The following is an 18,167-nucleotide window of genomic DNA, read 5'->3' as shown; positions in this document are numbered from 1 at the left end:
AGAAATGTGTTCTTCCTTTGATGTTGTTGTTGGTGGTGGTGGTGGTGGTGAAAAGGCGTGGTTTCTCTCGTGCTGGTATTATTGTTGCAGTTCTTTCCTCTCATTATAGTATTATTGTAGAAGATCTGTGCTTCAGCTCATTTTAGGTTTCAGAAAATTTATGCTTTCTTGGATCCCGACGTGCCCATCCTTTCTGTTGTTGTTGCTGTTGCTGGAAAAAATGTGTGGCTCCACGTCGGCGATGTGGCGATGTTGCTGGAGAGAATGTGTTTATTTGGATGCTGCTACTGTTGTTTTTGTTGGAGAAAGTCTGCGTGTCGTTTCTTGCTGTTACTGATGCTGGAGACATGAGTAATACAAACCATCCCAGGGAGTGGTGGTGGTCAAGTGGCAAATGAGCAGACTACTGATTCTGATAGACGAAAGGAACAGTCTGAGGATGTGGATTTCGTTAACGCCTACTCTCCGACGACGTATATTGTATTTTATTATTTTTTTTTACCACCAGACGATTTTATCCAACAATCCCTTCAGTTTGATGACGCATTTTGCATAATTTGTGCTTTCTTAAGACGATTTTATTCAGCGTAACCTCTTCTGTCGACGTATTTTACATATTCTTGTTGTTTTCAGACTTTTTCAGTGAAAGGTTACTGAATGGCTCCATAAATAAATTTTTGCCGTTTGGAAAGTCTCTAAAGCTGAACTGAATCTTTAGGAGGGAGTAAGCTTAAAATAGAATACCTCACGTCATCGGGCTGAAAGAGATAAAAAAAAAAATCCTCCCATATCCCCCACAATCACGAATACGTTATAAAAACTCCCCCATGACCACCGTCGCACCGGTCCGTAAGGGGATTGCCAACATTCAGTATAGACGGTTTGCTATATTGGTGATGAAGCGATGATGTGTTGGCGTCGGAGGTTGTACTGGGTTAATAAGGACGGCTGGTGTGTGTGTGTGTGTGTGTGTGTGTGTGTGTGTGTGTGTGTGTGTGTGTGTGTGTAAAATGCTAGAGCCAGAAAGAGGTCGAGGAAAGAAGGTAAAAGAGTAAAGGACTTAGCCGTTGAATATTTTTTCATCCAGAATATATATATATATATATATATATATATATATATATATATATATATATATATATATATATATATATATATATATATATATATACTGTATAAAGTTTTCAGTCAAGCCAAACATTTAATGAAATGTCTGAACGACCAGATTCATGCTATCATCGTTATTTGTATTTTCTCATTTTTATCCGTTTTTATTTAGGCCAGGTAGGGATTTCATTATATAATTAGCAGCTATGCATAGTCCCTTCACTACGATGACGTCCAGTATAATTTGTTCTTACTGCCTTCGGTACGAGGAGCCTCCCAAGTTTAAATCTTCTGAAGGTAGCAGGAATAAACTAATGCCAACTTACGTAATTTCTCTCTCTCTCTCTCTCTCTCTCTCTCTCTCTCTCATAATTTCTTTTGTAATTCCTTCCTTCTCCTTCCCTCCTTCTCTTCTCATTCTCCCTTCTCTTCCTGTATCTTTCACTTACCACACTTCATTTCCCTTTCAGCTTCTTTACCGTCCTACTTTCTTTCCCCTCTCCCTCTCTTGTCACATCTGTCAAGAGAGCGAGAGGATGTCTGTCAGTGTGCTGTCAAAACCTCTCTCTCTCTCTCTCTCTCTCTCTCTCTCTCTCTCTCTCTCTCTCTCTCTCTCTCTCTCTCACACACACACACACACACACACAATCATGTACCACAGCAACCCCTCTTCTCTGTTGTCATGGAGGTGTGAGGGTAGACTGTCATCGCCTGTTTATGACTGTCATTTGTCTTACTCGCTTCCTGGGAACAAGAGAGGGGGGAGGAGAGAAGGACCTTGACCCTGTGTAATAATATTCTTTTTACTGATACATACATACACCATACATACATACTGTGGGTACATGATATTGTGAGTAAAGTTGGAGAGATGCGCGGTGGGTGAAAAGAATGTAAAGAAAACGGGAACGGGGTAGAAAGAGGGAGAGGTAAACAGAGGAAAGGTGAGGGAGAATATGAGAGAACAGAGGGAGCAGGAGGATAATAACGAGAGTGGAGAGAGAAGACTAAAGAGGACTGAGTAAGGGAGAAGATAAACAGAAGGAGAAAGGAAGCAGTAGATGAAAAAAAAACACGTAAACGAAAAACTGCTAGGAAGAAAATAACTCAAAATTAAGAAAATGTCACTAAGATAAAGAATGAAGTACAAAAACAAGAAAATAAAAAAGCACTAGATAAACTTGGTCATTGAGGCGGTAAAATAAACAGGAAGGGAAACAAGAAAACGAAAACGAGAAAAAGGGGTAAGAAAAACAGAGAAATAGGAAGATAAAGGAAGAAGAGAGAGAGAGAGAGAGAGAGAGAGAGAGAGAGAGAGAGAGAGAGAGAGAGAGATTAGGAAAAATAGGAGACAAAAGAAAGTAGCCGAACAGTCCAAACGAAACCTAGAAAGAGGAAGAAGGAATACCTCTGTGGTATCACCTGCCAAGCCTGCGAGGTGTAACTCTATGTATAAACTCACCTTCTCTCTCTCTCTCTCTCTCTCTCTTTCACCTGGTATACACTAATGAGACCAAATTCTTGCCATTTTTACGAGTCGTTTTTAAGTTGGAAGAATTTTGGCGCACGGATGATAAACTTTTTTTTTTTTTTCGGTCGGTTAATTTTACGCAAACCTTAACTTCGATGGCGTATTTTCCTCTTAATTAGACCTTCACCAGACGATTTTATACAGCACAAGGGAGGTTTGTGATTTTAGGGGGTTTAAGGACGGCTGTGTATAACCCCACCAGTTCGGAAAGTCTGTCCGTGAGTAAAATCGTCTGAAGATAGGAAAATATAAGCGTCATCAGTCTGAAAGGGTTAAAGGGACAAATGCAGGTATGTAAATGTGCTGAGTTACTAGAGGAAACCCTGTCTGTATTATTTTATTTTAATGTTTGATGCTTTAAAGGTGATGTGTGAAAACCTGCACCTTTGGAATGAGGAAATAAGCTCACACACACACACACACACACACACACACACACACACACACACACACACACACACACATTATTTTTATACTTTTGTTATTTTGTTTAGATGGGTTGGCAGTGTTGTGAATGTTTGAGGGATCTCTTGATATATATGTATGTTGTATGTTTGTATGTATGTATGTGTGTATGTATGTATGTATGTATAGTGACGGCCAGTTAGCACACGCCTGACATGGGAGGCAGCATTATATCACACGTCCAAGCCATGTTGTGTAGGTCCTGAAGAGCGTCTGGTCGAAGGAAAACACTCTGTCAGGGAAGTGTCCCGCCCCTTCCCAGTGCCACACGCATGGGTAGAGGCGTGGCAGGCTGTAGAAGTGAAGGAGATGAAGTGCAGGGGGAAATGTGTGCTTCTGGAGTGACTGTTTTGTGATGTTGGTCGTTTTCTATGTGGTTTTAGAGACTGTGGCAACTCGTCCTCGCCAATTTGCTCTGCACTTTAGCTACATCTCAGCGTCCACTTGTATGTAACTGATGCAAGCTATGTCGGTCCATAAAATACCTAAAAAAACAGAAAAGAAGCTATCAGGATGTAATAGGTGAAATAAATCGCTAAGAAAAGGGAATTACGAAGCCCACTGTGCCGCGTAGAAAACGGTCTTAGTAAATATGCGTTTTCTAGGAACCTCGAATGGGTGTAATACTGAGAGCGCGCAGTGGATCATACTGCCACTGCTGCTAGGCTACACCCACTGGTATGTCCGTCCTCACCTGGGATGGAAGGCAGATTTAGAGGATTGGTAGTGACGAGTAAAAGTTTAGATTCAGCCCCTACTCGTTTGTGCCTTAGTACCCCCAAAGTTGACGATACACGCTGCGGTAGTCACGTATATCACACACAGATATGCATACTCACTCTCTCTCTCTCTCTCTCTCTCTCTCTCAAACTCCAGAATTATCCTTGAGAGGTACCCCAGATACTCCTCCCCCCCCCCTCTCAAGGTCTCCATAAATTTCAGTGGCATTTTTACTGACATACATGCTGTGGTGTTTGAGAGAGAGAGAGAGAGATTAGGCCAGAGGTGAGCCGATTTTTTTTTTTTTTTTTTTTTTTTTTTTTTTAAGGGGGAGGGGGAATTTTGGGATGATTATTTCGTTTTCTCTTTTTTCCTCCTAATCCTCTTGTATCTTCTTCCTGTTTCGTCTGTTCAGGTTGTTTACGGTATGTCGTCGTTGTTTTATCTTTTTTGTTTCTTTATTTTCCTCCTCCTCCTCCTCCTCTTCCTCCTCCTCCTCCTCTTCCTCCTCCTCCTCCTCCTCCTCCTCCTCCTCCTCCTCTTGCCCCCTAGTAACCAAAACACATCCTTGTTTACCTTACCTTGTTTGCAGGCAGGTTTAACTCACTACGGACTCGCGTTGACTCAGGAACCATTTACTAATGTACACATATTTTGTCTGATTTGGGAGACATTTACTGATATTAATATGTAACCTTAGTTTGCTCCTCTGTGTATAAACAATTGCCCACAGACTGCAAGTTTAATGCTACTAGACATTGTAAAAGTAAATGCTGTGGTTAGAATTTTATCATGACTTCAGAATATGCTTTACCGAAAAACAACTTATAACTATCTTTTTATCTATATAGAAAAACAGTGATAGATATAGATAGATAGTGTCAGATAGATTGATATTATAGATATATATGTGTATAGACAGATGTAAAATTATTTATTCCTTGATTTATAATGTAGAAAGATGCCTGTGTAGGCAAAGCAGCCTTGAGTTGTAGTACAAAATACTTCCCTCTTCAGGTTTCTTCAGGTGTCAGCATTTTTGTGCTTTGTTTATGTTTTACAGAATCAGAGTTCAGGAACATTATATGCAACACGTCATGATACATATAGTTTTGGAGAACAGTGCACAGACGGGCTAACAGTAAGGAAAGGAATCCGGTGCACTTGTGCGGGGATATATCCCTTAAAAAAAAAAAAAAAAAAAAAAAAAAAAATTCCTGTTCCTCTGCCCAAACCCTTGCTGGTATGTAGCTTCTTCGCCTCTGCTAATGATTGAATGGCTTGATAAGTTAATAAATGTGAATGTGAGTGATGTTCACTGAAGCTGGCGTTAAGATAAGGTAAGAAAAAATGAAAAGCAGAAATGGGGGACAGAGACAAGAAAATGAAAAGGGAAAGAATGGGGAAGGAGACATAGAGGAAAGGGACAGAGAGGGGGGGGGGAATAAGATACAGAGAAAGGGCCGGAGGAAAGGAAGAGAGAATGAGGTTAAAAAAAAAAAAATGAGGGGAAAAGAGAGTACAGGGAGAAAGTAAAGGGACAGGAAATGGTAGAGAGAAAATTAAGGCTTGAGAGAGGAATGTGGAACCGTGATGGTATGGGTAAGCTGAGAGTCTGTGTTGTGGTTTCGGGTAAACATGAAAGAGAGAGAGAGAGAGAGAGGGTAGGGACCGGATGTATTTTTTTTTTTGTGTACGTATCTGTGTGTGTGTGTGTGTGTGTGTGTGTGTTTGTGTGTGTGTGTGTGTGTGTCTTTATGCTTTTTCCTCACGTATTCTAATTTATCACATTCTTCCATTCTTTCTAAGTTTCTACTTTATAAATTCATTTCCATCCACTTCCTCATCACACACACACACACACACACACACACACACACACACACACACACACACACACACACACACACACACACACACACACACACACACACACACACACACAAATAAAGCACTTCCACACGTACACAACCACCCACACTCCAAACACTCGTATTCAGTGCGCTTGCACTTATACACACAAAAAGAAGCACTGACACACACGCACGCACGCACAACCACCCACACCTTAAATATAAACATGGAAACTAGCATACTTCTACACACAAAAATAAAGCACTGACACACACACGTACTCAAGCACCTACACTTAAAACAGTCACATTCTCACGCACACACACATGCACATGCACTTAGTCTCACACACGCCCGCGAGTTCGCACTTGGATGCTCTCATTCTTGCACACACGGAAAATAATCACACACACACACACACACACACACACACACACACACACACACACACACACACACACACACACACACACACACACACACACACACACACACACACACACACACACACACACACACACACACACACACACACACACAAATACTACTACAAGGCGTAGGACACGTGAGGGTGAATATTTTTGCATTCCCAGCTGGCAGAGTATGAAGGCAGCGAGGCGCACGCGCGCGTTCGTGCTTTTGTGTGTGTGTGTGTGTGTGTGTGTGTGTTTCAGGCTTCCTTCAGGAGACTTAGTGCTGTATTTAAGACTTTTCAGACGTGATGGGATTTTATATATATATAACTCCTTCATTAACTCCCTCACTTCGAAACGATTTTGTTCACTTTTATCAGAATTTTCGAACTAAAGCAATTGTATTTGACCTCCATTAACCCCTTCAGTACGAGATGATTTGTTTCCAGAATTGATTAAGAGTATTAGTTAATAATTTAAAATCGTCGGAATAAGTTAACCTTTAATGAACACGTTGTTTGGCCTCTCTCTCTCTCTCTCTCTCTCTCTCTCTCCTTTTTAAATTCAGTCTTGCTACCTCCAGACGAGTTTTATTCCTCTCATACTCTGGTGGTAATTGCTTTCTGAAAATCTCCATCATCTCCTTCATTCACACGACGTACCAGCTTAGTGTATTCTTTCTGCCGCCAGACGATTTTATTCAGCGAAGGAAAGCTGTCCCCAGTGTAAGGGATTAATGAAGGATTTATGCAATCGCTCCAGTTCGGGAAAAAAAAAATCGAGGCTAAAGAAAGTCGCCTGGAGATAGCAGTAATAAAAGAAATACATCGTCAGACTGAAGAGATGACTCCCTCCTCAGTTTTGACTTTTTTAAATTAGTCTTTCTGCCATCAAGCGATTTTAGTCATATTAGGAATGACGTCATCGTAGTGAAGGGGTAAACATGGTGTCTGTCTGTCTGTCTGTCACGTCTCTGTTTATAATACTGTTTTTTATTTGTTTATTGGTTCTGATTGCTTTGATGCTTCAGTTTTAGCCTCTTCAATCGAGTGACGTATTTTTTTTCTGTTTTTGCTTCCTCGAGACAATTTTATTAAACATAGGGAAGACTTGCGTGGCGAAGAGATTGAGGAATGCTGTCTCCATCCTCTCCAACTCGAAACATCTCCCAAACTGAGCAAAATCGTCCGTAATGGGAAAGAATAAAGTGTAAATATGGGTCACTGTATTGAAGGGAATTTAATATGTTGGTATCTTCAGTAACAAACTCACCCCTAAGAATAACGTAGACACACTCCTAAGACCAGTCCATCGTTTGCCTCTTTCATTATGTATATTCAGACTTTTTTTAGACTTAACCCTACCGCCCTGATGCCCTGTTTCTGTAGTATTTGGCCGCTACTAGAGGATTATACTCAGCGTAGTAGAACATCGTAGAAGTGAAGGATATATCTTAACCCCTCCAGTGCTAAAAGATCTCTCGTAAGTTGAATATAAAGAGTGAAAATACGCCATCTTACTGAAAGAGATAGTTTTAAGAGAATTTTGTGCCTTCACTGTTAGATCCAAATTCAAAAAGTCTCCATGTTTTCTAAAATCGCCTGCGAGCATGAATAAATTGCAAAACAACATCGTACTGAAGGGCCAGATAAGTTTTTTCTTTTCTGTATTCACTGTTAAACTCAACAGCATAGTGAATCAGAACAAGAATACTCCTCCTCCTCCTCCTCCTCCTCCTCCTCCTCCTCTTCCTGTATATTATATTGTGTTCGCCGATTGACGTAAAATATGCTCTGGCTTTGATGGGTTGTGTTGATGCTGGTGTAATATTTTGAGCGTTCGCAGCATCCTCTATTTCTGCTACTTCAGTTTAGAAAGGGGGCATAGAGAACTATGAGAGAGAGAGAGAGAGAGAGAGAGAGAGTGGACTGGAGGCGGTTCTGCCAAAGCCATCCCGTGTCGAGGGGCTCCCGAAAGGAAACAAGGCGTCGGAGATGATGGTGATGATGATGATGATGGTGGTGATGATGATGATTATGATGATGATGATGATGAGGAGGAAAAGTTAAGATAAACAATTGTGAAGATATGTTTTAAAAAATAACATCCCTTTGATCAAAGCTTGGAGGAGACTGACCTGTATTCCATGCCTACATGCGCGGGACACTTACCTACAGACAAACAGATAGACAGACAGAAATAAACAGATTACCCTATACGCAACCCTTCTCCTCCCCCTCGCTGTCAATCCCCCCCCTCACCCCCACTCCTCCCCTTCACCTCCCACTCTCCATCACCCATCCATCACTCTCCACAAGCACCGTGACACCCTACCTTACACGCATGGGTGAACAGTGATTTATAAGGAGACAAGTTAAAGAGAGTGAGAGAGAGACGATTAAATGAGAGAGAGAGAGAGAGAGAGAGAGAGAGAGAGAGAGAGAGAGAGAGAGAGAGAGAGAGAGAGAGAGAGAGGAGGCGCTAATAAAATGAACAGTAGTTATCAAGATCAGTAATCCAGACCAAGATGGATGAAGGAAGTCTGTAGGGTGAAAGTTATCATTTTATTATTAGAGAATTACCATAATTGACAACGATTATGAAAATGACACGGAGAGGACAGATGATAGTGACGGTGATAATAATGACTATGATGATGATTTTAATGGGAACGATGAAGAATTTGATGTTAATGTTGGTGATGAAAATGGCAGTGATAATGAAGAGGATGAGGACTCAGTTCCGTCAGCCCAAGGGCGTCTTTTATACTTGCGTTGAAAGACGCCAGGCATATGATTTCAGCACAACCTTAACTTCGTGTTCTAAGGGCAACGTCTAAAACCAGCTGTCATTGCTCACAGTCCATTAACCTGTAGCACCCATTTTCACAGGGAATACTTTCATATCCATTCCCCACGTCCACCATAATTTCAGCTCATCCTGCCCACTTCTTTTGCCTTACACGCCCATGTCTTTACTTCCCCGACGCTTCCATTTTGGGGGATATTTTGAAATAAACCTACACTGCACTCAGACAGCCAATCCTTCAACGCCCACATCACAAAGTGTACTTTCTTGTCCCAGGCCCACCGCTCACCAGCATTCCAACCGATGTCATCCATTACTTCGTCACCACGCCCGTTTCTTTACCCCTCCTCTGTCGATTTCATGGTGCGACTGAGGTCATGTAGTCGACGAACGCGTGTTATTCGTGTTATATCCATAAATTCTGTGTCATAGTAGGAGAAACTTCGAACTGAAGGGTTTAGATATCGTCCTTATTAAACACTACCCTTCCAACGAACACTCCTGAGATGAATAAAATGGATTAGTGACAAAAGGTATACAGAAATAAGTCATCGTACTGAAGGAATTAATTGAAGACAGACGAGTCAGCATAATGAGCATACACTTCAAACAGCTCTCTGAATGTTTCTGTGATAAAAGAATAATAGAGAAGAAATGGTGCTTCTCTTAAAATTAGCAAAGGAAAGATATAATAAATGTTAATTCCCACCCGTCGAAAACTGAGAGGCGGGAGACACTTGAGAGAATTAATTGCAGTGGACGCCCGCCATCTCAAAAACATTTACCTTCCCTCTTATTTCTACCATTTCCCACGTTCAGGTGAATTTGAGGGTCCCAGTCTTTGATCCAGGATGCCTTTGACGTGAGCGAGGGTCTATCTTTAACGTCACCCCACCAGCTCTTCTAGGAAGGGGAAGAGTGAGTGAGTGTTTTGGAACTAGGTGGTCTGGCAGAGGGATTATTGTGAAGATTATGAAGGAGTGAGTCAGTCAGGTGCAGGGTTGCTTATACAGCGTTTTTTTTTTTTTTTTTTTTTTTACCCTTGAGCTACACATACATTTAGCTACAGTCTTGGCGTCTGGCGTCATGAAATCCAACTATATTTGAGAATTTTTTAGCGCTTTACCTACTGTATACTCAGGTTTCTTCTCATTACCTGACTTGATTTGCGAACATCAGCATTATACTGTGACAGTCGAGGTATTAGAAAATTCTGTCACTTTTAGCGATGCATAAGATATTTTAACACCTTTTCTACCGATATTCTGGATTATTTCATGTACCACATCTACCGACGTTCTAAAAGCAAATTTAGTGACATTCTGAGGGCACATTTAGCGACATTTACCAAGTTTAGCATCATGTATGAATTCGGCCTGGCAACTCTGCATGGTGGGGGACTAAATTAAGTTGGTGAATGTCGCGTGGATCTGAAGGTTGGTGGGTGGGTGTGTGGGTGGGGGCATGTGAAAGGTGGGGGCACGACCTTGAGAAAACGTGACAGTTCTTGACGTGCCCTTGAGAGGCGTAGGGTGGGGGGTGGGGGTGAAGGGGACCCATATACCCATAATACACCCATAGACAGGGCATTTACCTCTGCGTCGTACCCTGTCCCCTCCCCACCCATCTCTACCCCTGCACTCTCCTGACCTACCTTCGTTTATTTTCCTGCTCTCATTCTTCCTGTTAACCCCTCCAGCCGAATCAACTCATCTGGTGGCAATAACAGTAAAGATAAAAGATGCTAAAAGAAAAAGACTGACGGCAGTACTGATAAACTCTTGTGATAGTGAACGAATTTATGAAAGCTAAATGAAGCCTCCTAAATTGAATAAAACCTTGAGGCATAACTGAAGTAAAAAGACGTCATGGTAGTGATGGGGTTACTAGCAAGAATAAAGTTTTGATCCATTCAGTACGAGGACTTAAGCTACTCAGAACAGTCCGCCCTATTCGTCTTTTGCAATTTAGATCATAATTTTGAAACACTGGCTGAAGTTCAAAAATAATCCTCAGTACACATGCACTTATTTTTCAGCCGACTGTCGGGATCATGTCATACCGTAACACAACCACCTTAGCGATTTATCCCGCAAAAAACTCCACCGTAATGTTGTTGTCTCTGGTTATTATTCGATCTACGTCGTTATTAAAATGATATAAATAACATATACTAGAATGATGTAAAATAAATCACTAAAGAAGAGGTGCTAGGAAGCGTTCAGTGTCACCTAAAGTATGGTCGCCTGTCTGTTTCACCTCAAGACCGAACCTCACGCCTAGACAAAGAAAAGAACATGACTCATCTATACCTTACCTGTCGACTCCTTGAGGTAATGAAAGCAGACAGTGAATCATTGCTAGTTCCCAATCTTCCCCAATAACACAACAGTCAACGTAACATCCAGGTCCCCAGTGGTAGTGGCGGGTGAACAGGAATAAGGGGAAGACGGACTGTGCCCAACATTCTGACCTGCCTGAGTGGAGATGGGTAGGCCTGAGTTACAGCCACATTCCCCACATTAAGGCAGAAGGTATTGGCATGGGAGATGGCATGTACAGGAAAAAAAAGAAAAAGAAAAAAGAAAGAAAGAAATGGTGTTGCCTGTTTATTTACCCCAAGAGGAAATTCGAACGTTCTCTTCAAGTAGGTGAATTTTTTTTATACCATTTTATTTAACCTGGGAAGAACCCGAATTAGTGAAAAAATGGATTAGTCTAAGGCTATCTGCAAGTCCTCCATTTTCGAAAAGCTCCAACTGAGGTGATTGTAATCGACTGGAGATGTCAAAGCAGAAAAAATAGAAAAGAAAAGAAAGAAAGGGAAAGAAAGAAAGAAAAAAGCACGTCACCGGATTGAAGGAGTTAAAGAAAGGAAGGAGGAGGAGGAGGAGGAGGAACGCGGAAGAAGAGGAGGAGGAAGGACGAAGAGTAAGAGGAGGGAAATAAAAATAAAAGGAAAACAGAAGAAGTGATGTCTTCGGTGTTCTATGTTATCTAGGAATTTAGAGGGCAAGATGTGAAGGCATGTCTTGTGAGTTCTCAGTTGGCCGTGTTGACTGATATTACTGCAAGTCTGTACTGAAGCATCTGTGTGTGTGTGTGTGTGTGTGTGTGTGTGTGTGTTTAAAGTAGCCAAGAGAAAGAGAGAGGGGAGAGGGGGGGAATGGTCAGTGGGTACAGGAGACTTCGAGTGTGTGTGTGTGTGTGTGTGTGTGTGCGCTTAAAGTAGCCAGCAGAGAGAGAGAGAGAGAGGAGGGGGGGGGTTCAGTGGGAACGGGACACTTGGACTAGTTGCAATTTCGCCACAAACTTCACCATATCGTTACATTATCCAAGGCAACCTCTGTCAGGTACTCATATACTATCTATCTATATACCTAGGCTGCTTCCCCCAAGGAAAGGGAGGTAGCCGAGACAGGACGACACACTCTCCATTTACTCATCCATTCAAACACATTCATTCACATCTTAGCCCCAAAGGGGAGAACGGACAGATCCTCACCGCACCACACCGCACAAGGGTCAACTGCGCAATGCAATCAGTGACATCCGCAGCAGGGCCCGACAGCAGAACTGGTTTACCCCTGCTACATCATAACAGACCCATCCCCTTACCCGCACCTGACCTGACTAGCTGATCAGACCAAATGCAGGAGAATATCCCCTCAGGGCTGCGTCATCACCTATTCATTCACAATTTCTCTCCATTTATTTTTGTCACGCACAGCCACTCTTCCTTGCTTAACAGACATCCCTCTCGCATCCAGCGCTCTCTTCACACTGTCCATCCATCCTATTCGTGGTCTTCCTCTCAGCCTTACACCTCTCACATCAGATCTAGTTATCTTTTTCACCAATCGCTCATTATCCATTCTCTCCATATGCCCAAACCATCGCAACACCCTCTGCTCAACTCTACCAGCCATCTCCCGAACAACTCCAGTTCTCCTTCGCACTTCATCATTTCGCACCTGATCCATACGCGTCACTCCACACATACTCCTCAGACACCTCATCTCCATTACATTCAAACTTTTCCTCTCTGCTATACCCATATTCCATGTTTCAGCCCCATATAATGCAGTCGGTACCACAACACCCTCATACAGCCTTCTCTTTACATCCATTCTAAGCGAACGACATTTAAACACTTTTTTCATTCCTCCCAGCACCTTTCCTACTTCATTTATTCTAAACTTCACTTCTGCATCTGTTCTTCCATCCACAGCAACATGTGACCCTAGATATTTAAAACAATCTACCTCCTCAAGCAACTCACCATTCAAAACTATATTCATCCCCCTACCATCTATCAACCTCGTACACTTCATCACTTTACTCTTATTCTCATTTACTCTCAAATTCCTCCTTTCACACACCCTTCCAGACTCCTCTACCAACTGTCTCAATCTCTCCTCTGAATCAGTCACCAGTGCAGTATCATCTGCAAACAGCAGCTGCTTCAGATTCAGATTCATATACGTAAAAAAAAAAAAAAAAAAGCCTTCAAGAACGGAGACAGCGAAAAATAAGACAGTGATGAAAAGGAAAAGCATCAGGAGTGAGTGAGTCGAGGGTAATAATTCGTCGAGATGTCTCGTGTGGTGTCCGGCCGCGTTGTATTTGCCAAGGTCTCGTGGTATCCCGTCCAAGTTCTAGGTGTTTCTCGTTGCACCTGTTATTTATATCTGTATTCTGTTTATTTCGCTGCCAGCGTGGACGAGATGTTTCCCTACCTGTCTGCTTTTCTACAGGCCCCATTATCTGATGCTGGCACTGGTTAAAGAAGTACGAGAACTTCCTTGGCCACGTAATATTTCTCTTAACCTCCATTTTATTTATTTCCGCCGCCTCTAGATGGTTTTATTTGGTTTAGGAGAGACGACGAAGTAAAGGAATTTTATATAACCTTCATTAACCCCTTCGAAGCAGTCTTTCCTAAAGTAAATAGAAATGTCTAGGGTAGCAAGGCTTAAATAGAGGAATGCCATCGTCACCTGAGGGTAACCATAATACTAAAGAAAAAGACGTGAAAGTGGTGTAGGTGTTAACGAAAATTGTTACTAACCCCTTCCATGCAAGGGTCGTCTGCCAAGCTGAATAAAATCATCTGGCAACAGAAATCAAATAAATGCCGTCATAGTTTGGAAGAGGTTGGTGTCAGCGCTGAGAAAGAAGTTCACGTAAATTATGAACAGCTGAACATTATTCGTTTCCCTGGTAGCTAATATCGGTGATTCAAGGGTGGTGTACCAGAAAATACTATCGAGCCGAATAGGGAGTGTAAAAGTAGTATTAAAACTTTATAGGAAAAAGACGAAAGCCTTCCTGTATAGCCTATTTATTTACATAGTAGGCTACAGATTGTTCAGATAGTACCAGTTCAACATAATTAATTCCATCGAGAAATACGATTATGAAGCACCCCATGTAATAAACAGATAGTCAGTGAAGTGTCTTGGTTTAAAAAACAATGTGTATAATCGTATAATCAGTGTGTACCCCCCATCTAACTCACTGATCAGAGACCTGTCTAATAAGTCCCTGAAACGTAAACCTAGGATTGCTGAGGGAGGAATGGGAAGAGTAATGCTGGATATCGCATGGAGGGATAAAATAAGGACTTCTTCGATAAAGGAAATTACGAAAGTAGAGGACGTAAGCTGTGTATTTTGTAAGATTTCAAGGGCCGTGTTTGTCTTTATTTGTACTTGACCTGCACTGTAGTTTTTGCGGTACCGTGCTGATATGGTAAATTCAGCTGATCGTTCTGGTTTCTGTCCCCATACATTTACGTAGGCTATATTTACAAGTCTGTCTTTATGGTACCTACCCACCGTATTCCGTTGTGTGTTCTTGTCACTTGGGAATCACACTAGTCGAAAGAAATAAAACATTCACTGCAAATATGGCACACGAGTGGGATGGATCGATGTTTGCGTTGTTGTGGTTCCATTTCTCTGCAGGCTGGAGTTACCCTTCTTTTGCATCCCTCCTGTCCCCCCTCCTGTAGAGTAGCTTATAATGAAAGACTTGAGGGATGTGTATATACCCGTTACTTGGTAGCTCCGCCGCCTGGTTATTATCTGTGCCTCTACGTGAAAGATAAAGCCCAGGTGAAAGTCAAGATACCCCTGGACCTATCTTGACTCGGATCCAGATATCATGACTTCATCTTGATACTTCGCGCTCACTTGAATGGGTCTGTAGCTCAGAAGTCCAGGCTGGTAGCCATCTATTCCATCTGAGTTCACGTTTACAGATTACGGTATATTTCTTCATCGTATTCTCCGCCTGCCTCTACTTGCCACTGTGATTCTCCGGATGATGCGACCTGCTTTTTAACCGTGGAAACTGTAGACACGTGTGTGCGTGTGTGTGTGTGTGTGTTTCATGAAATGTCAAGATGTTTTAGCTTATCGATAGAATAAAGAAGGAAAGGATAATATATGCTTTTATTTATTTTCAGTGGACTAGCACAGGCAAAAAGGATGATGGTGATGGTGATGATGGTAGTGGTGGTGGTGGTGGTTAGGAATATGATGGCTTGCGTGATCTTAATTGCTATTAATCTATATTTTCATCCTGCCAGTCTTACTACTAGTCAACTGAAGATTACGACTCCCTTAGTGAAAATATCGCAGCAAAGTCTGTATAGGTTAAGATCCAAGTCTCATATAAACTAGTACAGAAAATGAAGGACGGGTAGTCGGATATGGTACCGTTTCCGCAATCAGTTTGCATCTCTCTCTCTCTCTCTCATATTAATCCCTCGCTAGGCTGTTTACATATTTCAACCACTTCGTCACAGCTTGTATATTCGGCTTTTTACCCTGGCACCTCCCTCACTTACCCGAATTGGCAGGAGGAGGAGGAGGAGAGGGATGGGGATAGGGGTGAGGGAGCGTGGGTTGGTGTGGGAGGGTTTTATGAATCACCTCATTTTGTTGATACTGGAGTTTTGGGTACGACGGGTTGCTTTGAGGGGAGAGAGAGAGAGAGAGAGAGGGGGGGGGAAGGGGAGGAAGAAGACTGAGAGGCGTGAGAGAAAACGAGGAAAATCAACAGGAATAAAATACAAGACAGACGGTGGGAGCAGGGAGGAAAAACTTAGGAAAAATGGATAGTGTGTGTGTGTGTGTGTGTGTGTGTGTGTGTGTCCGTCCTATGTACTCCTTGACTCGCCCTCTCTTCCTTATCTCTGTTTACTATCTTTCTCCAACAATGTGTTCATGATAATCAGCTACGTATATCTTAAACAGTATTTTTTTATTTTTTCATTTTTTAGTCTGGGACTTTATGATAATGGGGAAAGAAGACAAATGTGTTGTGCAATCTTTCTCTTATATCCATCACCTATCTATATCTCTTATCATAGTGCTTAGAGTGTAGAGTTGGATGATGAGAAATAAAGGAATATGCACAGTGCTATCTTTGTTCCTTTATCTCTTATCTGTCTCTTACCTCTCATCTCTTATCTCAGAGTTGGGAATGTAGGGATTGGGGTACAGGGAGGAAGAACATAATACTTATACTGTTTCTTATATCCTTTCTGTATTTCACATGTAACTATCATAGTGGTAGAAGTGTGAAGTTGGGTGGTGTTAGGGAAAGAAAAACTATATGTTTCTTATTCCTTATTGTTATGTATGTTTTTTACTTCCAAAGTGATGTTAAGGAATGAAAAAAACATATATTATATTTTATACTATATTATATCTCTTTCTTGTCTGTCACTATGTCTTTCTCATATCTCCAATCTTTCTCAGCGCTAGGAGTGTGGGGCTGGGTGATGCTGTGCCTGGCCACTATAGCGTTCGTCATCCTGGTCGTCTTGTTCACCGACACTGTCATCCATGTCGTCCGCTACACACAGGTCCCGGTGAAGGAGACCACAGCCATCGTACTCACTGTTTACCCGGTCAGTTAGTATTACATCACTGACAGTTTCTTCACTGAATATATATATATATATATATATATATATATATATATATATATATATATATATATATATATATATATATATATATATATATATATATATATATGGAGCAATATTAACTGGTTCTAAGGAAGTTCTTGAAGCATTTTCACATGACAACAATAATCATATAAAATCTGGTCTTCTAGGGAAGGTATGAAGTTGCCACCAATATATATAACATTAGTCATGCGCGCTGTACTCATGAACTTTATATAGTTCAGCATATCAGTAACAAACAATTGTAGAAGCTCATACGTATCATATTGTGATAGTTATGCAAATAACTTTAGATTTCCATGTACTAGTGTCCTGCTCTGCCGGTGGAAATAACAGGACTCAGTAGTTTACCTCATCACCAACATATTTTTGTCGCTCGTGTACCGGGTGGGTAATGTTTTGGTTGCGTCTGTCAGTCTACTCGTATGTCTGTTTGTGCGTCCGTTTGCTTGTTTCCTCGTAAGAGCACGTCACCATTTTCCTTGTCTCCACAATCTCTATCTCCCTATTCACTTCCAGGTGCTGCTACGTGGAGTATTGATAGCTGTTAAGAACACATCGCTCATCTACCTTATCTGTAATCTTCCTCGTCATCCGCAGGTGCCAGGCCAATGAAGGTAGTTGCCTTGGCCTCATATTTCGGAAGGCCAATATATTGTTAACAATAGCCCATTCCATATATCTCTTATCACTAATCCCCTTATCTCCCACAGGTACTAGGCCTGTGCAGCTACCTGGGCCTCATGTTCCAGAAGGCTAATATCTTCCTTGACGCCGCTGCCCAGTTGTGGTTCGCCTTCTGCATGTATCAGTTCCTCACCCTCACCCTCAAGTACTTCGGAGGGGAGAGCAGCTTCGTGGACAAGATGCAGGGTACCGTGCTGCCGTGGAAGGGACCCCCGTGCTGCTGCTTCCCCTGCTGCGTCTGCCCCAAGAGTGTTGTTAATAAGTGAGTGGGGGAGGAGGGAGGAACTGAGTGTGAGAGAGTCTGTGTGAGTGAGGACTGGGAGTGTGGGAGGGAAGACGTGAGTAAGAGGTTAGGAATGTCAGAGGTACGTACAGCATCAGTCAGGTGAACAAGGCTGATAATGTGCAAGCATGGAACGCTGCCTGTCAGAATTATTACATTAATAAGCTATTAGCAAATCCTCTACCTCTAAAACTGTAATCCACATTTCACATTGCCCTAACAGCTACTGACCCTGCTATCTAGTTATTTACTAACAAAATATCCGTATCCATTATCAAGTTATCTATCCTTGTGTATCAGTTTTATCTTCTA

General features: G+C 41.9%; 1 protein-coding gene across 1 annotated transcript in view; it reads left to right on the top strand.

Annotated features, from left to right (window-relative positions):
* Positions 1-18,167, top strand: part of LOC145414167 (organic solute transporter subunit alpha-like) — an 82,472-nt gene that overhangs the window by 53,377 nt on the left and 10,928 nt on the right. The window contains exons 2-3 of the mRNA XM_080283733.1: positions 16,671-16,822; positions 17,599-17,834. Of these exons, the coding sequence (XP_080139859.1) occupies positions 16,671-16,822; positions 17,599-17,834 (388 nt within the window). The remainder of the gene's footprint in view (positions 1-16,670; positions 16,823-17,598; positions 17,835-18,167) is intronic.

Source organism: Coenobita brevimanus, chromosome 98 (genome assembly GCF_032717465.1).
Source record: "Coenobita brevimanus isolate Jiangsu-jjx chromosome 98, ASM3271746v2, whole genome shotgun sequence".
NCBI lineage: Eukaryota > Metazoa > Arthropoda > Malacostraca > Decapoda > Coenobitidae > Coenobita > Coenobita brevimanus.
This window is presented reverse-complemented; position numbering and strand designations above follow the sequence as displayed.